The sequence below is a fragment of the Prionailurus viverrinus genome, chromosome B1, assembly GCF_022837055.1.
Source record: "Prionailurus viverrinus isolate Anna chromosome B1, UM_Priviv_1.0, whole genome shotgun sequence".
Taxonomy (NCBI): Eukaryota; Metazoa; Chordata; class Mammalia; order Carnivora; family Felidae; genus Prionailurus; species Prionailurus viverrinus.
In genome coordinates, this window is record NC_062564.1 from 144,585,026 (window position 1) to 144,605,381 (window position 20,356).

General features: G+C 37.2%; 2 protein-coding genes across 4 annotated transcripts in view; one reads left to right on the forward strand and one right to left on the reverse strand.

Moving 5' to 3' along the window:
• The window catches only part of ART3 (ADP-ribosyltransferase 3 (inactive)), a 143,086-nt gene that overhangs the window by 112,597 nt on the left and 10,133 nt on the right, over positions 1 to 20,356 (reverse strand). Inside the window, exon 1 of one of the 3 annotated variants that reach the window (XM_047857164.1) lies at positions 19,463 to 19,483. The exons of the other annotated variants lie outside the window; for them this stretch is intronic. The gene's annotated coding sequence lies outside the window, so the exon portion shown is untranslated. Of the gene's footprint in view, positions 1 to 19,462; positions 19,484 to 20,356 lie in introns of those variants that run through there. 3 annotated transcript variants of the gene reach the window in all.
• On the forward strand, positions 8,292 to 10,546 carry CXCL10 (C-X-C motif chemokine ligand 10). The gene is made up of 4 exons (XM_047857167.1): positions 8,292 to 8,414; positions 8,918 to 9,044; positions 9,263 to 9,352; positions 9,808 to 10,546. The coding sequence occupies exons 1-4, from the start codon at positions 8,354 to 8,356 to the stop codon at positions 9,824 to 9,826; spliced, it is 297 nt and encodes a 98-aa protein (XP_047713123.1). The 5' UTR covers positions 8,292 to 8,353; the 3' UTR covers positions 9,827 to 10,546.

A 20,356-nucleotide genomic window follows, 5' to 3' on the forward strand; every position in this document is an offset into this window, starting at 1 on the left:
TCCCAGCAGACCCCAGAAAACGGCCACATTCACTGGTGCTGGAACAAGGTCGTTAAGAGTGAAGCCTGGTGCCAGATGTGTGTTGTAATTTTCCATAATCCCTGAAACGCTGCTGCTACACTATCTCGTGAACTTTTTCTGGTGCGGCTGGCATCTGGCCGCAGTCTGGGGCACCAGCAGCAGCAGGGTCCAGCAAGCGTTCCTGGGAGCAGCTGACATTCAGCCATTGCTCATTTGGCCATTGGTTGATGAGACCCTCCTGCAGAGGGGCGGAACAGGTCAAAGCTGCAGTCCTTCACAAGGGGCCAGGGAAAACAGTCACATCTGAGACAAAACTCAGGAGAGAGGTACTGCCTGGGGCCTGGTCACGGAGAGTGAAAACGTGGGGAGTGGACGAAAGCTGAAGACAGAAGACGGGTGCACGATTGCTGATCTGGGAGAACAGACTGGGTAGCTGGGGGGCACCATTTTCACCACTCCCGCGCATATGCACCTACAAGTGCAGCAACAATCCACCCCAGGAGGCTAGCAGCGCCATCTAGTGGAAAGCAGAGCCATTACACCAAGCCCCGCCCAACTGGGCCAACTTGGCTCTTCAGGAACACAGGTCTCACCGCGGGCTTAGTTTATGGACTATAAAGCACTACATCGACTGACTTCTAGAGGAAAATGAAGTAATTTCAGTCCTACTTCAATCTGTTAGCAGGTCTATCTATTCAATTTTTTTCTTTTTTTTTCTCTTCTACACTTTTCTTTTCCTTGAATACAGAAAGAGAAAAAATTCATTTTTATTTTCAATTATTATTAAAAGTATTTTTCTTTTTATCACTATATTTTTTTCTATAAATTTTTTCAAATTCTATTTTACTTCCATCATTTCACTTTAGTCTACTTCAGTGTATTCACCTTTTCAAATTTTCAATTTCCTTTTTCTGCTTTTCGTTTCTTTTCTTTTTCTTGAATGCAGAAAGAGAAAAGCTTAATTTTTACTTTCAATTTCTATTAAAAATATTTTTCTTTAATTTTTTCACTATATTTTTTGCTTTTATGTAAATTTTTTCAAATTCTATTTTACTTCCATAATTTTATTTTAGTCTACTACAGTGTATTCACTTTTTCAAATTTTCAAACGATTTCCTTTTTCTTTCCTTGCCCCCCCTTTTTCTTCTCTAATCTGTCAAACCAGTTTCAAACACCCATACTAAAACACACCTAAGATATAGCATCATTTATTCGATTTGTGTGTGTTTTTAATTTTTTTAATTTTTTTATTTCTATTTTTCTACCTCATTAATTCCTTTTCTCCCTTCAAAATGACAAAACAAAGGAATTCACCCCAAAAGAAAGAGCACAAAGAAACAACAGAAAGGGATTTAACCAACACAGATACACACAAGATGTCTGAACCAGAATTTACAATCATGATAATAAGAATACCAGCTGGAGTCAAAAATAGATTAGAATCCCTTTCTGCAGAGATAAAAGAAGTAAAAAATGGCCAGAATGAAATTAAAAATGTTGTAACTGAGCTTCAATCACGGATGGATGCCGCAGCAGCAAGGATGGATGAGGCAGAACAGAGAATCAGCAACACAGAGGACAAACTTATAGAGAATAATGAAGCAGAAAAAAAGAGGGAGATTAAGGCCAAAAGAGCACGATGTAAGAATTAGAGAAATCAGTGACTCATTAAAAAGGAACATCAGAATCATAGGGGTCCCAGAAGAGGAAAACTTTACTAACCTGGGGAAAGACGCAGACATCAAAATCCAGGAAGCACAGAGGACCCCCATGAGATTCAACAAAACCAACCATCAGCAAGGCATATCATAGTCAAATTCACAAAATACTCAGGCAAGGAGAAAATCATGAAAGCAGCAAGGGACAAAAAGTCCCTAACCTAAAGGGAAGACAGATCAGGTTTGCAGCAGACCTATCCACAGAAACTTGGCAGGCCAGAAAGGAGTGGCAGGATATATTCAGTGTGCTGAATCAGAAAAATATGCAGCCAAGAATTCTTTATCCAGCAATGCTGTCATTCAAAATAGAAGGAGAGATAAAAAGTTTCCCAGACAAAAATTAAAGGAGTTTGTGACCACTAAACCAGCCCTGCAATAAATTTGAAGGGGGACTGAGAGGAGAAAATATGGGGGGGGGGGGGGGGGGGAATATATATATATCTCTCAAAAGCAACAAAGATTAGAAAGGACCAGAGAACACTTCCAGAAACTCCAACTTTACAAGCATCATTATGGCAATAAATTCATATCTTTCAGTACTCACTGTAAATGTCAATGGGCTCAATGCTCCAATCAAAAGATATAAGGTAACAGAATGGGTAAGAAAACAAGATCCATCTATATGCTGTTTACAAGAGACCCACTTTAGACCTAAAGACACCTTCAGATTGAAAGTAAGGGAATGGAGAACCAACCATCTATCATGCTAATGGTCAACAAAAGAAAACCAGAGTAGCCATACTTATATCAGACAATCTAGACTTTAAAATAAAGACTGTATCAAGAGATGCAGAAGGGCATTATATCATAATCAAGGGGTCTATCCACCAAGAAGACCTAACAATTGTAAACATTTATGTGCCAAATGTGAAAGCACCCAAATGCATAAATCAATTAATCACAAACATAAAGAAACTCATCGATAGTAATACCATAATAGTAGAAGACTTCAACACCCCACTCACAGCAATGGACAGATCATCTAATCAAAAAATCAACAAGGAAACAATGGCTTTGAATGACACACTGGACCAGATGGACTTAACAGATATATTCAGAACATTTCATCCTAAAGCAGAATATACATTCTTCTCCAGTGAACATGGAACGTTCTTCAGAACACACCATATACTGGGACACAAATCAGCCCTAAGTAAATACAAAAAGATCGAGCTCATACTGTGCATATTTTCAGACCACAACGCTATGAAACTCAAAATCAACCACAAGAAAAAATTTGGAAAGGTAACAAATACTTGGAGACTGAAGAACATCTTACTAAAGAAAGAATGGGCTAACCAAGAAGTTAAAGAGGAAATTAAAAAGTATATGGAAGTCAAAGAAAATTATAACACCACAACCCAAAACCTCTGGGACACAGCAAAGGCGGTCATAAGAGGAAAGTATACAGCAATCCAGGCCTTCCTAAAGAAGGAAGAAAGGTCTCAGATACACAACCTAACCTTACACCTTATGGAGCTGGAAAAAGACCAGCAAATAAAACCCAAAACCAGCAGAAGACAGGAAATAATAAAAATTAGGGCAGAAATTAATGCTATTGAAACAACAACAACAACAAAAAAAACAGTAGAACAGATCAATGAAACCAGAAGTTGGTTCTTTGAAAGAATTAACAAAATTGATAAACCACTAGCCAGTTTGATCAAAAATAAAAAGGAAAGGACCCAAATAAATAAAATCATGAATGAAAGAGCACAAGCAACACAGGAGAAATGAAAACAATAAGAGAATATTATGAGCAATTATATGCCAATAAAATGGGCAATCTGTAAGAAATGGACAAATTCCTAGAAACATATACACTACCAAAACTGAAACAGGAAGAAATAGAAAATTTGAACACACCCATAGCCAGTAAGGAAATCGAATTAGTAATCAAAAATCTGCCAAAAAAACAAGAGTCCAGGGACACATGGCTTTCTGGGGAATTCTACCAAACATTTAAGGAAGAGTTAACACCTATTCTCTTGAAGCTGTTCCAAAATATAGAAATGGAAGGAAAACTTCCAAACTCTTTCTATGAAGCCAGCATTACCTTGATTCCAAAACCAGACAGAGACCCCACTAAAAAGGAGAACTACAGACCAATTTCCCTGATTAACATGGATGTAAAAATCCTCAGTAAGATATTAGCCAACTGGCTCCAACAATACATTAAAAAAATTATTCACCACGACCAAGTGGGATTTATACCTGGGATGCAGGGCTGGTTCAATATCCACAAAACAATTAATGTGATTCATCACATCACTGAAAGAAAGGACAAGAACCATATGATCCTCTCAATAGATGCAGAGAAAGCATTTGACAAAATACAGCATCCTTTCTTGAAAAACCCTCAAGAAAGCAGGCATAGAAGGGGCATACCTCAAGATCATAAAAGCCATATATGAACAACCCAATGCTAATATCAGCCTCAATGGAGAAAAACTGAGAGCTTTCCCCCTAAGGTCAGGAACAAGACAGGATGTCCACTCTCACCACTGTTATTCAACTTAGTATTGGAAGTCTTAGCCTCTGCCATCAGACAACACAAAGAAATAAAAGGCATCCAAATTGGCCAGGAGGAGGTCAAACTTTCACTCTTCGCAGATGACATGATACTCTATATGGAAAACCCAAAAGATTCCACCAAAAAACTGTTAGAATTGATTCATGAATTCAGCAAAGTTTCAGGATATAAAATCAACACACAGAAATTGGTTGCATTCCTATACACCAACAATGAAGCAACAGAAAGAGAAATCAAGGAATCGATTCCATTTACAGTTGCACAAAAACCCATAAAATACCTAGGAATAAATCTAACCAAAGAGGTGAAAAATCTATACACTGAAAACTATAGAAACCTCATGAAAGAAACTGAAGAAGACACAAAAAAATGGAAAAAGATTCCATGCTCCTGGATAGGAAGAACAAATATTGTTAAAATGTCAATACTACCCAAAGCGATCTACTTATTCAATGCAATTCCTATCAAAATAACACCAGCATTCTTCACAGAGCTAGAACAATTAATCCTAAAATTTGTATGGAACCAGAAAAGACCCTGAATAGCCAAAGCAATCTTGAAAAAGAAAACCAAAGCAGGAAGCATCACAATCCTGGACTTCAAGCTATACTACAATGCTGCAATCATCAACACAGTATGGTGCTGGCACAAGAACAGATACTCAGATCAATGGAACAGCATAGTGAGTCCAGAAATGGACCCACAAACCTATGGCCAACTAATCTTTGACAAAGCAGGAAAGAAGATCCAATGGAATAAAGACAGTCTCTTCAGCAAGTGGTGCTGGGAAAACTGGACAGCGACATGCAGAAGAATGAACCTGGACCACTTTCTTACACCATACACAAAAATAACTCAAAATGGATGAAAGACCTAAATGTAAGACAGGAAGCCATCAAAATCCTCAAGGAGAAAGCAGACAAAAACCTCTTTGATCTTGGCTGCATCAACTTCCTACTCAACATGTTTCCAGAGGCAAGGGAAAGAAAAGCAAAAATGAACTACTGGGACCTCATCAAAATAAAAAGCTTCTGCACAGTGAAGGAAACAATCAGCAAAACTAAAAAGTAACCGACAGAATGGGAGAAGATAGCTGCAAACGACACATCAGATAAAGGGTTAGTATCCAAAATCTATAAAGAACTTATCAAACTCAACACCCAAAAAACAAACAATCCAGTGAAGAAATGGACAAAAGACATGAATAGACACTTCTCCAAAGAAGACATCTAGATGACCAGCTGACACATGAAAAAATGCTCAAATAACTCATCATCAGGGAAATACAAATCAGAACCACAATGAGATACCACCTTATACCTGTCAGAATGGCTCACATTAACGACTCAGGCAACAACAGATGTTGGCGAGGATTTGGAGAAAGATGATCTCTTTTGCACTGTTAGTGGGAATGCAAGCTGGTGCAGCCACTCTGGAAAACAGTATGGAGGTTCCTCAAAAAACTAAAAATAGAACTACACTATGATCCAGCAATTGCACTACTAGTCATTTATCAATGGGATACAGGTGTGCTGGTTTGAAGGGACACATGCACCCCCATGTTTATAGCAGCACTATCAACAATAGCCAAAGTATGGAAAGAACCCAAATGTCCATCGATGGATGAATGGATAAAGATGTGGTGTATATATACAATGGAGTATTACTCAGCAATCAAAAAGAATGAAATCTTGCCATTTGCAACTAGGTGGATGGAACTGGAGGGTATTATGCTAAGTGAAATTAGTCAGTCAGAGAAAGAAAAAATCATATGACTTCACTCATATGAGGACTTTAAGAGACAAAACAGATGAACATAGGGGAAGGGAAACAAAAATAATATAAAAACAGGGAGGGAGACAAAACAGAAGAGACTCATAAATATGAAGAACAAACTGAGGGTTACTGGAGAGGTTGTGGGAGGGGGGATGAGCTAAATGGGTAAGAGGCACTAAGGAATCTACTCCTGAAATCATTATTGCACTATATGCTAACTAATTTGGATGTACATTTTAAGAAATAAAAAATTAAATTAAAAAAATAAAAAAATAAAAAATATTTTAGAAGTTTTAAAAATTAAAAAAAAATTTTTCTTACCCTCTGAAAGTAATTACAGAAATGTAAGATAAATGCTGAGAAAAAGCATTATAGGTATACTAAATAGATGACAACCTTTGTGTGACCTAACACAATTATCTCATCCCTAAGGTTCTTTTTCCATATACAAAATGAAAATAACTTTCCTATTTTCTTACAAGTTATTGTAAAAATAGGGGTGCCTGGGTAGCTCAGTCGGTTAAGTGTCTGACTTCAGCTCAGGTCATGATCTCGCAGTTTGTGGGTTCGAGCCCCATGTTGGGCAATGTGCTGACTGCCCAGAGCCTGGAGCCTGCCTCAGATTCTGTGTCACTCTCTCTCTCTCTCTCTCTCTCTCTCTCTGCTCCTCCCCCACTCTCACTCTGTCTCTCTGTCTCTCAAAGATAAATGAACATAAAAAATTTTTAGAAACAAGCTATTGTAAAAATTAAAAAAAAATGACATCTCTGAAACTCATGAAGTGAATATATCCATATTCACGCCTTACTGCTGCAAATTAAGATAGATTCAAAACACAGTATTAAGACATACTCATTTTAAAACTGTATTCCTCAGGGGCGCCTGGGTGGCGCAGTCGGTTAAGCGTCCGACTTCAGCCAGGTCACGATCTCACGGTCTGTGAGTTCGAGCCCCGCGTCAGGCTCTGGGCTGATGGCTCAGAGCCTGGAGCCTGTTTCCGATTCTGTGTCTCCCTCTCTCTCTGCCCCTCCCCTGCTCATGCTCTGTCTCTCTCTGTCCCAAAAATAAATAAAAGTTGAAAAAAAAATTTTTTAAACTGTATTCCTCAGCCATAGAAAAGAATAAAATCTTACCATTTGCAATGGCATGGAATAGAGGAAGGTAGTATTATACTAAACAAAATAAATCAAAAAAGACAAATACAGTAAGATTTCACTCATGTGGAATTTAAGAAACAAATGAGGGGTGCCTGGGTGGCTCAGGTCACGATCTCGTGATTCTTGAGTTTGAGCCCCACATAGGGCTGTCTACTGTCAGCATAGAGCCCACTTCAGCTCCTCTGTACCCACCGCCCCCCAAAACAACCAACATTTAAAAAAATGAACACAGGAGGGGGGAAAAAAGGCAAACCAAGAAACAGACTCTTAACTACGGAGAACTGATGGTTATTGGAGGGCAAGTGGGGGGGAGGGGTGGTGATAAATAGGTGATGGTTATTAAAAAGACACTTGTGGTGAGCACCAGGTATTATATGCAAGTCATAAATCACTAAATTCTACATCTAAAACTAATATTACACTGTATGTTAACCGGAATTTAAATAAAAACTTGAAAAAAAACCCTTAGGCAGGACTCTGACTTGAAGATTAAGTTGACATCTTTATTTTGCAGGAGGCAAAACATGAGAATCAAAGTTTCATTTAAAAAGTTTCATTAGGGGCGCCTGGGTGGCTCAGTTAGTTAAGCGGCCGACTTCGGCTCAGGTCATGATCTCGCGGTCTGTGAGTTGGAGCCCGCGTCGGGCTCTGTGCTGACAGCTCAGAGCCTGGAGCCTGTTTCCGATTCTGTGTCTCCCTCTCTCTGACCCTCCCCCATTCATGCTCTGTCTCTCTCTGTCTCAAAAATAAATAAACATTAAAAAAAAAAATTAAAAAAAATTAAAAGTTTCATTAAATTTTTTTCATTAAAAATAACCACATATGCAATGAAGTTCTGTTTTTCAAGAAATAGTTCATGTTTTAGAAAGTGAAACCTAACTCACTCTTAGTGAAAAATGGGGGTGGAGGGAAATTCCATAACTCTGAACCACAATAAATACTAATAATACCTTTGATTCTGCAACATGGGACTTCCCCAAGAAACAGGCATCAGGTTTTGCTTAGTCAACTAGAATGTTATCCAATCAGAGTTAGAGAGGGAAAGTGCCTTTACAAATAAATACTGCATCCCAACCCCACGTTTTCTGAGACACTCAACTGCTTAGACATTCTGAGCCTACCACAGAGGAACCTCCAGTCACAGCACCATGAACCAACGAGCTGTTCTTATTTTCTGTCTTATCTTTCTGACTCTGAGTGGAACTCAAGGTAAGGAACATGAAAGGATATTTAATTTCTAAGTTCAGAAATAGGACTGCATAGAAGTTCTATAATTACAGGAATAGCATATTTGCAAAAGTTTTACAGCCTGCCTATAAATGAAGGCCAAATGAGCAGAGATTCTCTCTGGTCACAGGTCAGAAAGGCAAATGGAATAAAAGGATGGGGGAACAGAAGTGTAAGAGGATAGACAGAGAAAATATAAGGGAATGAGGACAGAGAGGATGAGACAGATACCTCTTAAGTAACTCAATTAACCATAAGAACTGGGCTCAGGGGTAAGTTTACAATTCACAAGTTGCAATTCCATTCTTTCAGATAATCAACTAATCAATCATTCAGAGCTGTATTATAATGGGATCATTCCCTCTCAGATTACCTCAAATAACATGGGGATATAGGTTCTGCTAAGTAGTAGCCAATCCACACTAAACGACTAAAACGAAAACTGCACTAACCTCCCCTACTGTACTTGTCTTTTTTCCCCACAGGAATACCTCTCTCTAGAACACCACGCTGTACCTGTATCAAGATTAGTGAACTATCTGTAAATCTAAGGTCCTTAGAAAAACTTGAAGTGATTCCTGCAAGTCACTTTTGTCCACGTGTTGAAATCATGTGAGTAAATGCCTTCTGAAAGTCACTTCTCTAGTTGTAATCATATATTAAATATGTATGATCACAAAATCAATAAATGCTTTGTATGATTCTAAGACTTCTACATAGCAAAGGGAAACATCTAGAGTGAAACATAAACATCTGGCTTAAAAACTGTATATTACACCTGTTTTATTGGCCCAACATCACTCTAAATATTTTCCCTCTTACTTCTACAGTGCTACAATGAAAAAGAATGGGGAGAAAACATGCCTGAATCCAGAGTCTAAGACCATCAAGAATTTAGTGAAAGCAATTAGCAAGGAAAGGTAGGTTTGCTGTTATTTGCAGAATTTCTCTTTAAGAAATGTCAATTTGGGGAAGTCAGAAATATTTGCAGTGAGCTTTCCTGTGGGATCCCTTGGCTTAAAAGTGTGTTTACCACCATGCCTGCCACTACCTGTATTTATTTTTATACTGAGATTGCCATCGTCTGTGGTATCAAAAGTTAGCTACCTACCTAGAAGTGTCAATAGGTCATTTTAGCCTTGAGGCAGAGCTAGAACTATCCAAGCAAAGCTACCAAATTTTCCCCAAGCCTCTCCTGTCCCTAAAAAAGCAGCCCTTGCAATCCACAATGACTATGTAGCATCAGGAAAGCTCACCAAACACTTTGCCTGGGGACTTGCGAGTTACCTATGAACTCAGAATGTTCTAAGCAGAACCCAGGCTGAAGCCAGAGTTGAGCATATCACACTTTTACACCCCCTTTCTCTTCCTACAGGCCTAAAAGATCTCCTTGAACACAGAAGCATAATCACTGTACTGACAAAGATGGACCAGAAAGAGACTACCTCTGCCATCATTTCCCTACATACTTGTCAAGCCCTAATTGTCCCTGGATTGCAGTTCTCCTAAAAGGTGACCAACCACTGTCACCAAATAAGCTGCTACTACTCCTTGAGGGAGGTGGATGGTTCATTACCCTGAGCTGTTTAGTATGAACTCTGCTCTGGTACTGTAAGCTAAAGGTGCTACATTTTTAGTGAATGTACCAGGTCCTAGCCCTGCTACTAACACTTTCCTCACCTTTCATATCTTCTAAAAGTTATTAAAGATATTCCCACCTCTGGGTTTATCAAAGTTCTCAGAACTTAAAAAAAAAAATAGCCATAATACAATCTGCTTTTTTAAGAAAGATCTTTACTCCATGGGATTCTACTACTATCCTCCCAAGGGGCCATATTCTTCCAGTGGTTATATATACACAATTCCAAATACATAAAAGAACCTAAAAATGTCTGAAAATGTATGTGAAAGTACTATTATTTAATGAAAACTGCACAAAGTTGAGTTCTCAGATGTACATATGTCTTATATTGTTTTTGGTGTGTATGGAATAACTTGTGTAATGAAGTACTAAACATGAATGAATAAAAATTTTTAAGTCTAGATATATACTATGCATGTTATGTAAGGCATACACTGGATGTTTTTCAAAATAAAAATGCTGTACTCCTTTAGCAGTAATTTTTTTGAGAGAGTATGTGTGCAAGTGAGTGAGGGGCAGAGAAAGTGAGAGAATCCCAAGAGGGGCAGAGGGAGGGGGTGCGGGGGAGGGAGGGAGGTGAGGAAGAGGGGCACAAGCTCATGAACCATGAGATCATGACCTGAACCAAAGTCAGATGCTTAACGACTGAGCCACCCAGACACCCTCCCTCGGCAACATTAAGAAAGATTATACAATTGTTAACAAATCAAAAAGGTATTAAAATAATAACTAATATATATTTCATAAAAGAATCCCACAGTAGAAGACAAATGACTTTGAGAATTACCATATTCCTTCCAACTTCGGTCTGCTGAAAGACCCATCATACAAGATTCCTTCAGGACTGATGTGGCATAACAGACTTTGCCTGAGCTTCAGACCCTTATAGGGAGAGATCTATGTGATATCTCCACCTGAATATCCTACAGAAATGTCAAACTCTAAAATATCTCAAATTTTCTTCTTCCCCAGATCTAGTTCTCTGCCTCTTTTAAATGTCCTAGTTTAACAGAAATATCATCCACTCAGTTCCCCGAACCAGAAACCTGGAAGTAATTCTTCATTCCTCTCTCACCTCCCACATCCAATTAATCACTAAGGAGGTATTTACAAAGCATTTAGTCAGCAAATTAATTGTATCTAGAATATATAAAAAGAAAAATAGGAAAAGATAGATAACTAAGCGAAAAATGGGAAATAGAAATGAATAGGAATGTCACAGGAAAAAAAATGCACAAGTCCTCAACATATAAAATTGTTCTGCATCATTAGTAATCAGGGACATCTACATTCAAATCATTTTTGGATACCATTTCACACCACAAGACTGGCAAAATTCTTTAAGTTGGATAAATACCAAGAGACAGGAAGAGTAGAGCAATGAGGAATGCCCCTCTACTGCTGGTGAAAGAGGAAAGAGCTACCGTAACTGGTTCGAAAACCAGGTTGGTATTATCTTGTAAAATTTAACATGTGTGCACTCTATGTCCTAGCAATTCTGCTACTATGCATACACCACGGATAAATTCTTGTTATTACATATATTAAAGAATGTTACAGCAGCATTGTTTATAATAGCAAACTCTGGACACAATCCAAATGTCCATAAATAGAATGGATAAGTAAATAAGGGTATACTAATTCAATGAAGTATTACACAACAGTAGAAATACACAAAATGGAACTATATACATCAACATGGGTGATCTCAAAAACAGTCTTGCACAAAAGAAGCATGTCACAGAACAGTACATACAGCATAGTTCTATTTACTATGAAATTCTAAAACAGGCAAACTTAACACTGGATTCAGGAATGAAGACATATATGATGAACACACACACACAAAAAAGGAATGGTTTCCATAAAATTCGGGATGGTAACTACTTCAGATAGTGAGAAAAGAATGCAATCAGGGAGGGGCACATAAGAGGCTTCTAAATTACAGTAAAGTTCTATTTTTTACCTAGGTAGTGAGTACGTGAAAATTTGTTCTTTAATCTGTACCTACACATTTTTTTTTTAATTCATAAAGACCACAAACACATGGAGATTAAACAACATGCTACTCAATAATGAATGGGTCAACCAAGAAATCAAAGAAGAAATTAAAAAATACACAGAAACAAATGAAAATACAAACGTACAAAATCTTTGGGATGCAGCAAAAGCGGTCCAAAGAGGGAAGTGTATAGCAATACACACCTACATCAAGAAGAAAAGTATCCGACAGCCTAACCTTACACCTGAAGAAACGAGGGGAAAAAAATAAAAAATACAGAGACCTGAGGGTTGCTGGAGGGGAGGAAAGGGAGATGAGCACTGTACATTATACGTAAGTGATGAATCACTGGGTTCTACTCCTGAAACCAATACTTGCTATATGTTAACTAACTTGAATTTAAATAAATTTTTAAAAAAGTGAAGCCTAAAGCCAGTAGAAGGAATAAAGTAAAAAAGATTAGAGCAGGGGCGCCTGGGTGGCGCAGTCGGTTAAGCGTCCGACTTCAGCCAGGTCACGATCTCGCGGTCCGTGAGTTCGAGCCCCGCGTCAGGCTCTGGGCTGATGGCTCAGAGCCTGGAGCCTGTTTCCGATTCTGTGTCTCCCTCTCTCTCTGCCCCTCCCCCGTTCATGCTCTGTCTCTCTCTGTCCCAAAAAAATAAATAAACGTTGAAAAAAAAAATTAAAAAAAAAAAAATCTCCCTCCCTACCCCTTTAAAAAAAAAAAAAAAGATTAGAGCAGAAATAAATGATACAGAAACTTAAAAAACAGAACAGATCAATGAAACCAGGAGCTGGTTCTTTGAAAAAATTAACCTCTAACCAGACTTATTAAAAAGAGAAAGGACCCAAATGCATCACAAATGAGACAGAAAAAATAACGACCAACTCTATAGAAATACAATGATAAGAGATTATGAAAAACTGTATGCCAACATACTGAACAACCTATAAGAAATGGATAATTCCTAGAAATACATAAACTACCAACACTGAAACAGAAAAAAATAGAAAACTTGAACACACCAATTACCAACAAAGAAATTAAATCAGTAATTTTAAAACTCCCAACAAACAAAAGTAAAGGACCAGATGGGTTCACAAGCAAATTGTACCAAACATTTCAAAATGAATTAATACCTATTCTTCTCAAACTATTCCAAAAAATAGTGAGAAAAAAAGGAAAACTTCCAAATTCATTCTATGAAGCCAGCATTGCCCTGACGCCAAAAGCAGATAAAGACCTCACCAAAAAAGAGAACTACAGACCCATATGCCTGATGAACACAGATGCAAAAATTCTAAATAAAATACTAACAAACCAAATCAAGTACAGTAAAAAAAAAAAAAAAAAAAAAAAAATCACTCAACACAATCAAGTGGGATTTATTCCTGGGTTGCAAAGATGGTTGAACATTTGCAAATCAACCACTCAACATGACACACCTCATTAAGAACAGATAAAAACTATATGATCATTTGGATCGATGCAGAAAAAGCATTTGACAAAGTACAACATCCATTCATGATAAAAACTCCCAACAAAATAGGGTTAGAGGGAACATACCTCAACATAATAAAGGCCTTATATGAAAAACCCACAGCTAATATCATCCTCAATGGGGAAAAACCGAGAGGTCTCAGTTTTTCAGTAGGTTCCTCTACAAACAGGAACAAGACAGGGATGTCCACTCTCACCACTTTTATTCAACATCGTAATGTAAGTCTTAGCCACAGCAATCAGACAACAAAAAGAAACAAAAAGCATCCAAATTAGCAAGGAAGATGTCAAACTTCCACTATTTGCAGATGACATCATACTCTACACAGAAAACCAGAAAGACTACCAAAAAACTGCTAAAACTGATACACAAATTCAGTAAAGTCGCAGAAAAACAATCAACATACAGAAATCGGTTTCATTTCTGTGTGCCAATAATGAAGCAGAAGAGAAATGAAGGAATCCATCCCATTTACAACTATACCAAAACAATAAGATATCTAGGAACAAACCAAACCAAAGAGGTGAAAGACCTATACTCTGAAAACTATAAAACACTGATGAAAAAAATCCAAGATGATACAAAGAAATGGAAAGACATTCCACACTCATGCATGGGAAGAAAAAATATTGTTAAAACATCTATACTACCCAAAGCAATCTACACATTTAATGCAATCCCCCTCAATATACCACCAGCGTTTTTCACAGAGTTAGAACAAACAATCCTAAAATTTACATGAAACCACAAAAGACCCCAAATAGCCAAACCAGTCTTGAAAAAGCAGAACAAAACTGGAGGCATCACAATTCCAGACTTCCAAGTTCTATTACAAAGCTGTAGTAATCAAACCAGTATAGTACTAGCACAAAAACAGACACATAAATCAATACAACAGAATGGAAAACCCAGAAATGAACCTACAATTATATGGTCAATTAATCTTTGACAAAGCAAGAAAGAATATCGAATGGAAAAAAGTGTCTTCAACCAAATGGTGCTGGGAAAACTGGATAGCAACATGCTAAAGAATGAAACCACTTCCTCACACCAGACACAAAAAATAAATTCAAAATTAATTAAAAACCTAAATGTAAGACATGAAACCATCAAAATCTTAAAGAAGAACACAGACAGTAACCTCTTTGACATCAGCCAAAGCAACTTCTTTCTAGATATGTCTCCTGAGGCAAGGGGAACAAAAGCAAAAATAAACTATTGGGACCTCATGAAACTAAAAAGCTTTTGCACAGCAAAGAAAACAATCAACAAAACTAAAAAGCAACCTACAGAATGGGAGAAGATATTTGCAAATGATATATCTGATAAAGGGTTAATTAACATCTAAAATATGTAAAAAAAAAATTATGCAACTTAATACACAAAAAAGCAAACAATCCAATTGAAAAATAAGCAGAAGACATGAATAGACATTTTTCCAAATAAGACATACAGATGACAAACAGACACGAAAAGATGCTCAATATCACTGATCATCAGGGAAATACAAATCAGGATGTCGGTGAGGATGTGGAAAAAGGGAACCCTCTTGCACAGCTGGTGGGAATGCAAACTGGTGCATCCACTCTGGAAAGCAGTATGGAGATTCCTCAAAAAGTTAAAAACAGATACCCTAGGATCCAGGAATTGCACTACTAGGTATTTACCCAAAGAATACAAAAAAATTAAAAGGAATATATGCACCCCGACGTTTATAACTGCATTATCAACAATAGCCAAATTATGGAAAGCCCAAGGATCCAATGACAGATGAATGGATAAAGAAAATGTGATGTAAGTATATACACACATGACTATTATTCAGCCACAAAAAATACTGAAATATAGCTATTTGCAACGACATGGACGAAGCTAGAGAATATTATTCTAAGTGAAGTCAGAGAAAGACAACCACCACATGATTTCACTCATATATGGAATTGAAGAAACAAAGGAGCACGGGGAAAAAGGCAAACCAAGAAACAGACTCTTAACTATAGAGAACAAACTGATGGTTACCAGAGGGGAGGTGAGTAGAGGGATGGGTTAAATAGGTGATGGGGAGTAAGGAGTGCACTTGTGATGAGCACCAGGTGTTGTATGGAAGTGCTGAATTACTATACTGTACACCTGAAACTAATATTACACTCTGTTAGCTAACTGGAATTTAAACAAAAACTTATATAGGGGTGCCTGAGTAGCCCAGTCAGTTAAGCATCCGACTCTTGATATGGGCTCCATTTAGGGGATCAAGGCCCACTTAGGCCTCTGTGCTGACAGCAAGGAACCTGCTTGGGACTATCTCTCTGCCCCTCCCTCACTCTTGCATGCACGCTTGCTCTCTCTCAAAATAACTTTATAAATATATCTTTTTAAAAATGCTATGTTTTACATTAAAAGAGCATAACAAACTAGCAAAGAAATGAAAAATTCCAGGATATAACCAATTATGAGATATCTTCATGAATATCAAACAACTTTACATAGCAAAATAGAAGAACAAAGAGAGCTATCACTGGGGATGTCAAGTATAGCATGGAGACTACAGTTTATAATACTTACTGAGTATCCGAAAGCTACTAAGAGAATACATCTTAAAATTTCTCATCACAAGACCCCCATGTTTAGAGCAGCACTATCAACAATAGCCAAAATATGGAAAGAACCCAAATGTCCATCGATGGATGAATGGATAAAGAAAATGTGGTGTACACACACACACACACACACACACACACACACACACACACACACACACACAATGGAGTATTACTCAGCAATCAAAAAGAATGAAATCTTGCCATTTGCAACTACGTGGATGGAACTGGAGGGTATTATGCTAAGTGAAATTAGTCAGAGAAAGACAAAAATCATAGGACTTCACTCATATGAGGACTTTAAGAAATAAAACAGATGAACATAAGGGAAGGGAAACAAAAATAATATAAAAACAGGGAGGAGGACAAAACAAAAAAGACTCAAATATGGAGAACTGAGGGTTGCTGGAGGAGTTGTGGGAAGGGGGAGTGGGCTAAACAGGTAAGGGGCATTAAGTAATCTACTGAAATCATTGCTTCACTATATACTAATTTGGGTGTAAATTTTAAAAAATAAAAAATAAAGTCAAATCAAATAAAAATTATTTCTCATCAAAAGAAAAATATTCTTACTACAGTGACTTATTGTGGGAAATCATTTCACAACATAACAAACATCAAATCATGTTATACACTTGAAACCAACATAATGTTATTTGTCAACTATACGTCAATGGGAGAAACTTAGAAAAAAAACCTAATGTAATACCAAAAAGACAGAGAGAGAGAATAGGTAAAAGGAAAAAAGTGAATTCTAGTGCAAAGAATGTGATCAAAGACATAGGGGTGAGATAGCACAGTGTTTTCAACCTGGAATAATGTAAATATAAAACTAGAGATATGAATATTGTAGAAAATGATGAAGAGACAGAAAAGAATTACATTATGAGAGCCTTTCTTTGCTAGGTATGCCATCACCATCAATGTATATTTATAAGCTGTATGCATGTTATAAAATATACATAAAAAATAACATAGATTGTTAGACCAAACTCCCAAAATACTAAAGATCTAACACAATGAAAGTTTATTTTTTGCTCAAAGTTCCATGTAGCTTGGCAATGCCTCTATGTTGACTCAATAATACAGTCCCCCCTGTCTCAACTGCACATTGTCATGACAGAAAAGACAAAGGCAGAAGTGGCATACTGGCTCTTAAATGCTACAGCCCACATTACCTTGTCCTGAACAAGGTCTTGCCTTCCCTAATCTAAATGAGGGATAGAAACTGGAAGGGGAAGTGCACTTGTCTCCGCGTAAGTAGGTAATTTCTTAAATAAGTTTTTTTTTTTAATTGTAAGACAAAAACCAAGGCTCATGCAGAAATCCAGCTCAGAAAAAGAAGTCTAAACAGATTTTAAGTCTATTTTCTTAAATAAATTAGATCAGAGGTGAAGAAGAATTCCTTTTCTGGGTAGAAAGTTCACCAATGTCCGAAGTAAATAAAATTTGAACCCGTCTACTGTAGTATGGTCATGTTATAAATCCAAGGGAGAGAAATCTCCTTTTTCTAGGAAAATACATGGCCCACAATGATCTATATATTGCAACATGATCTAAGAATACTGGCCTTAAGGAAAAGGGGAAAGTGATTGTAATTGTGTCTCTTAATTTTCTTTGTCATAGTGTACTTAGTTAATTCACTGTTCATATTTAGAATTTGATAACACCATTCTTGCTTCATTCAGGGGCAGGTCAAGAGCCTCACTAAAGCAGTAAGAATATGACAATGATTACTCTGGTGATTCGCACAAGTCATTAAAGCCTTCCTGCGCCTGTTTTCTCATTTATATAAGTAGAAACAGAAATCCTCCAGGGGCACCTGGGTGACTCAGTTGGTGAAGCATCCAACTTTGGCTCAGGTCATGATCTCATGGCTTGTGAGTTCGACCCCCACAGCAGGCTCTGTGCTGACAGCTCAGAGCCTGGAGCCTGCTTCAGATTCAGTGTCTCCCTCTCTCTCTGGCCCTCCCCTTTTCTCTCTGCCCCTCCCCTTTTCTCTCTCTCTCTCTCTCTCTCTCAAAAATAAACATTAAAATTTTTTTAAATTAAAAAAAAAGGAATCCTCCAGAAATATTACTAAATGTCACTAAAATAAATTATTAATAGTTCAAATACTATTTACAGGTGATAGAATTATAGATGATTTTTATTTTTTACTTTTATTTCACGAGTTTTCTACAAGGAATATTTCTGCCATTTCTAATCAGAGAGAAAAAAAATTAAGTGAAAACCAATTTTCAAAGACACTATATATATGCATGCTTATCTTAAAGGACTAGGATTTATGTTCTTAGTGACCTTCATGAAATGATGCATCTCTGGGAAAGATCTGAAATAAAAACAGTCTCCCAAAATGAGGTCTGTGAGAGCAGAAACTACACCTAATTTGCCACTGTATGCATGTATGTATACACATATGCATATGTACATATACATACACACATATACATACATATACCTCAGAACTTCTTTTCTGTCCAATGCTGTACTAAAATTTAATTGCTTATATTAAAAAATCATTAAACAACTACTAGATATATATTTCAGGTGACCAGACAATAATACGTCATTATTAGTTTCCCTGCTCACCCTCTTGCCTGCTACCATTTACTCTCTACACAACAGCCAATGTAGTTTTAAAACATAAATGAGATTATGGATACCCCTGGTTTCATCTTTCCAAAAGCATCCCATCACACTTTAAATGATACCCAAAATGTTTCCTTATAGTCTGTAAAGCTCTACATAACTCTTCCACCTCATTCCTACCATTCTCCCCTCAATGTTTCCATTCCAGCTACACAGCCTCTTATTGCTTCTCAAGCACAGCAAACACATTCCCGTCATTTCCATAGTTTATTCCTTCACTTTATTCAGGTCCCTGCTCAAATATCACCTTCTCAGAAGCGGCTTTCTTCACCAATCTATTGAAAATAATATCACTTCTATCACTCTCAACCTCTTTACCCTCCTTTTTATAGCCATTATCACTATCTGTAAATATATTACATACTTTTTCACCTGTTTATTCCATATCCCCAAAAAGGTCTACAAGAGCAGAAACTACACCTGTCTTATTTACCACTGTATCATTGGTATCTACCGGTGTACCTGACACACAGTAATGCTCAATACTCACTGAATGAATGAATAAGTTACTGACATTTGCCATAGCTAGAATCCGTTGGAAATTGGTATTCACTCCAAGGACAGGACCACTTTCCAAAGACATTAGATAGTTCTTAAACCTTAGAAGAAAGTAAACTTAGAAATGAAGAGCTTACTAGTTTTGTTGAATCACCATATACCCACAGAAGAAATTATGACCTTCTCCCATTACAATATCCAGCATGTGCACTGGCAAACTGTTTACTAGACTATGAGAGCCCCGTGGGAAGAGAATTAAGGTTTTAAGCAGGGGCTTACAGGACTTTCAAAAATAAAAATGTTTCAAAACTAAGTTTAATGTTTTAATAGTAGCAACAGCTGTTCAGAGGAGGAGAAAGTCCCCTCCACCCCAAGTTTCATCCTGAAAGATGATTCTTTCAAAATAAAAAATAACTTGTGTTATTTTCACTTGAGATAGAGAAGAGCATGTTGTTTACATATTATGCAACATTTTCCCAGGACACTCAAATCTAATTAAAGCCAGAATAGCATGGCTATCTCATTCTCTAGACTCAGATCCAAGAAATCCCCTTAGTTAACTGTAGAATGGGAAACGGGGAGAAAAGAAAAAGGACAGCTGAAAAAAGTTCAACATCAGTCTGAACCTGCAATGCTGTTATTCCCAGAGCAGATGATCTTGGGATGTGTCATTTTTAGGGCTCAGCAACTTCCCTAAAATTATAAGTAAAATATATAAACATACATGTATCCATAGTTTTTTACCAGAGTCTCAGTTCTACAACCTTCAAATGGTTAAAATTCATAAGTCTGTCCTAATTCATCACAGACCTTCAACACACCACATCACTTTGTAGAGCAGTCACTTTAGACCATATGGATACTAACATATGTACTTCATATCTATGTAATCTTACATTCAAATACTGGAAATACTAGGCCAGTGTGGGGATTTAACAAACCTAAGCTCATCTCAGAGATCTGGGTCCTAAAGGAGACATTAATGGTTATTTCCCAAGTATTCCTAAAATTTGCAAGACCATGTGACCTAC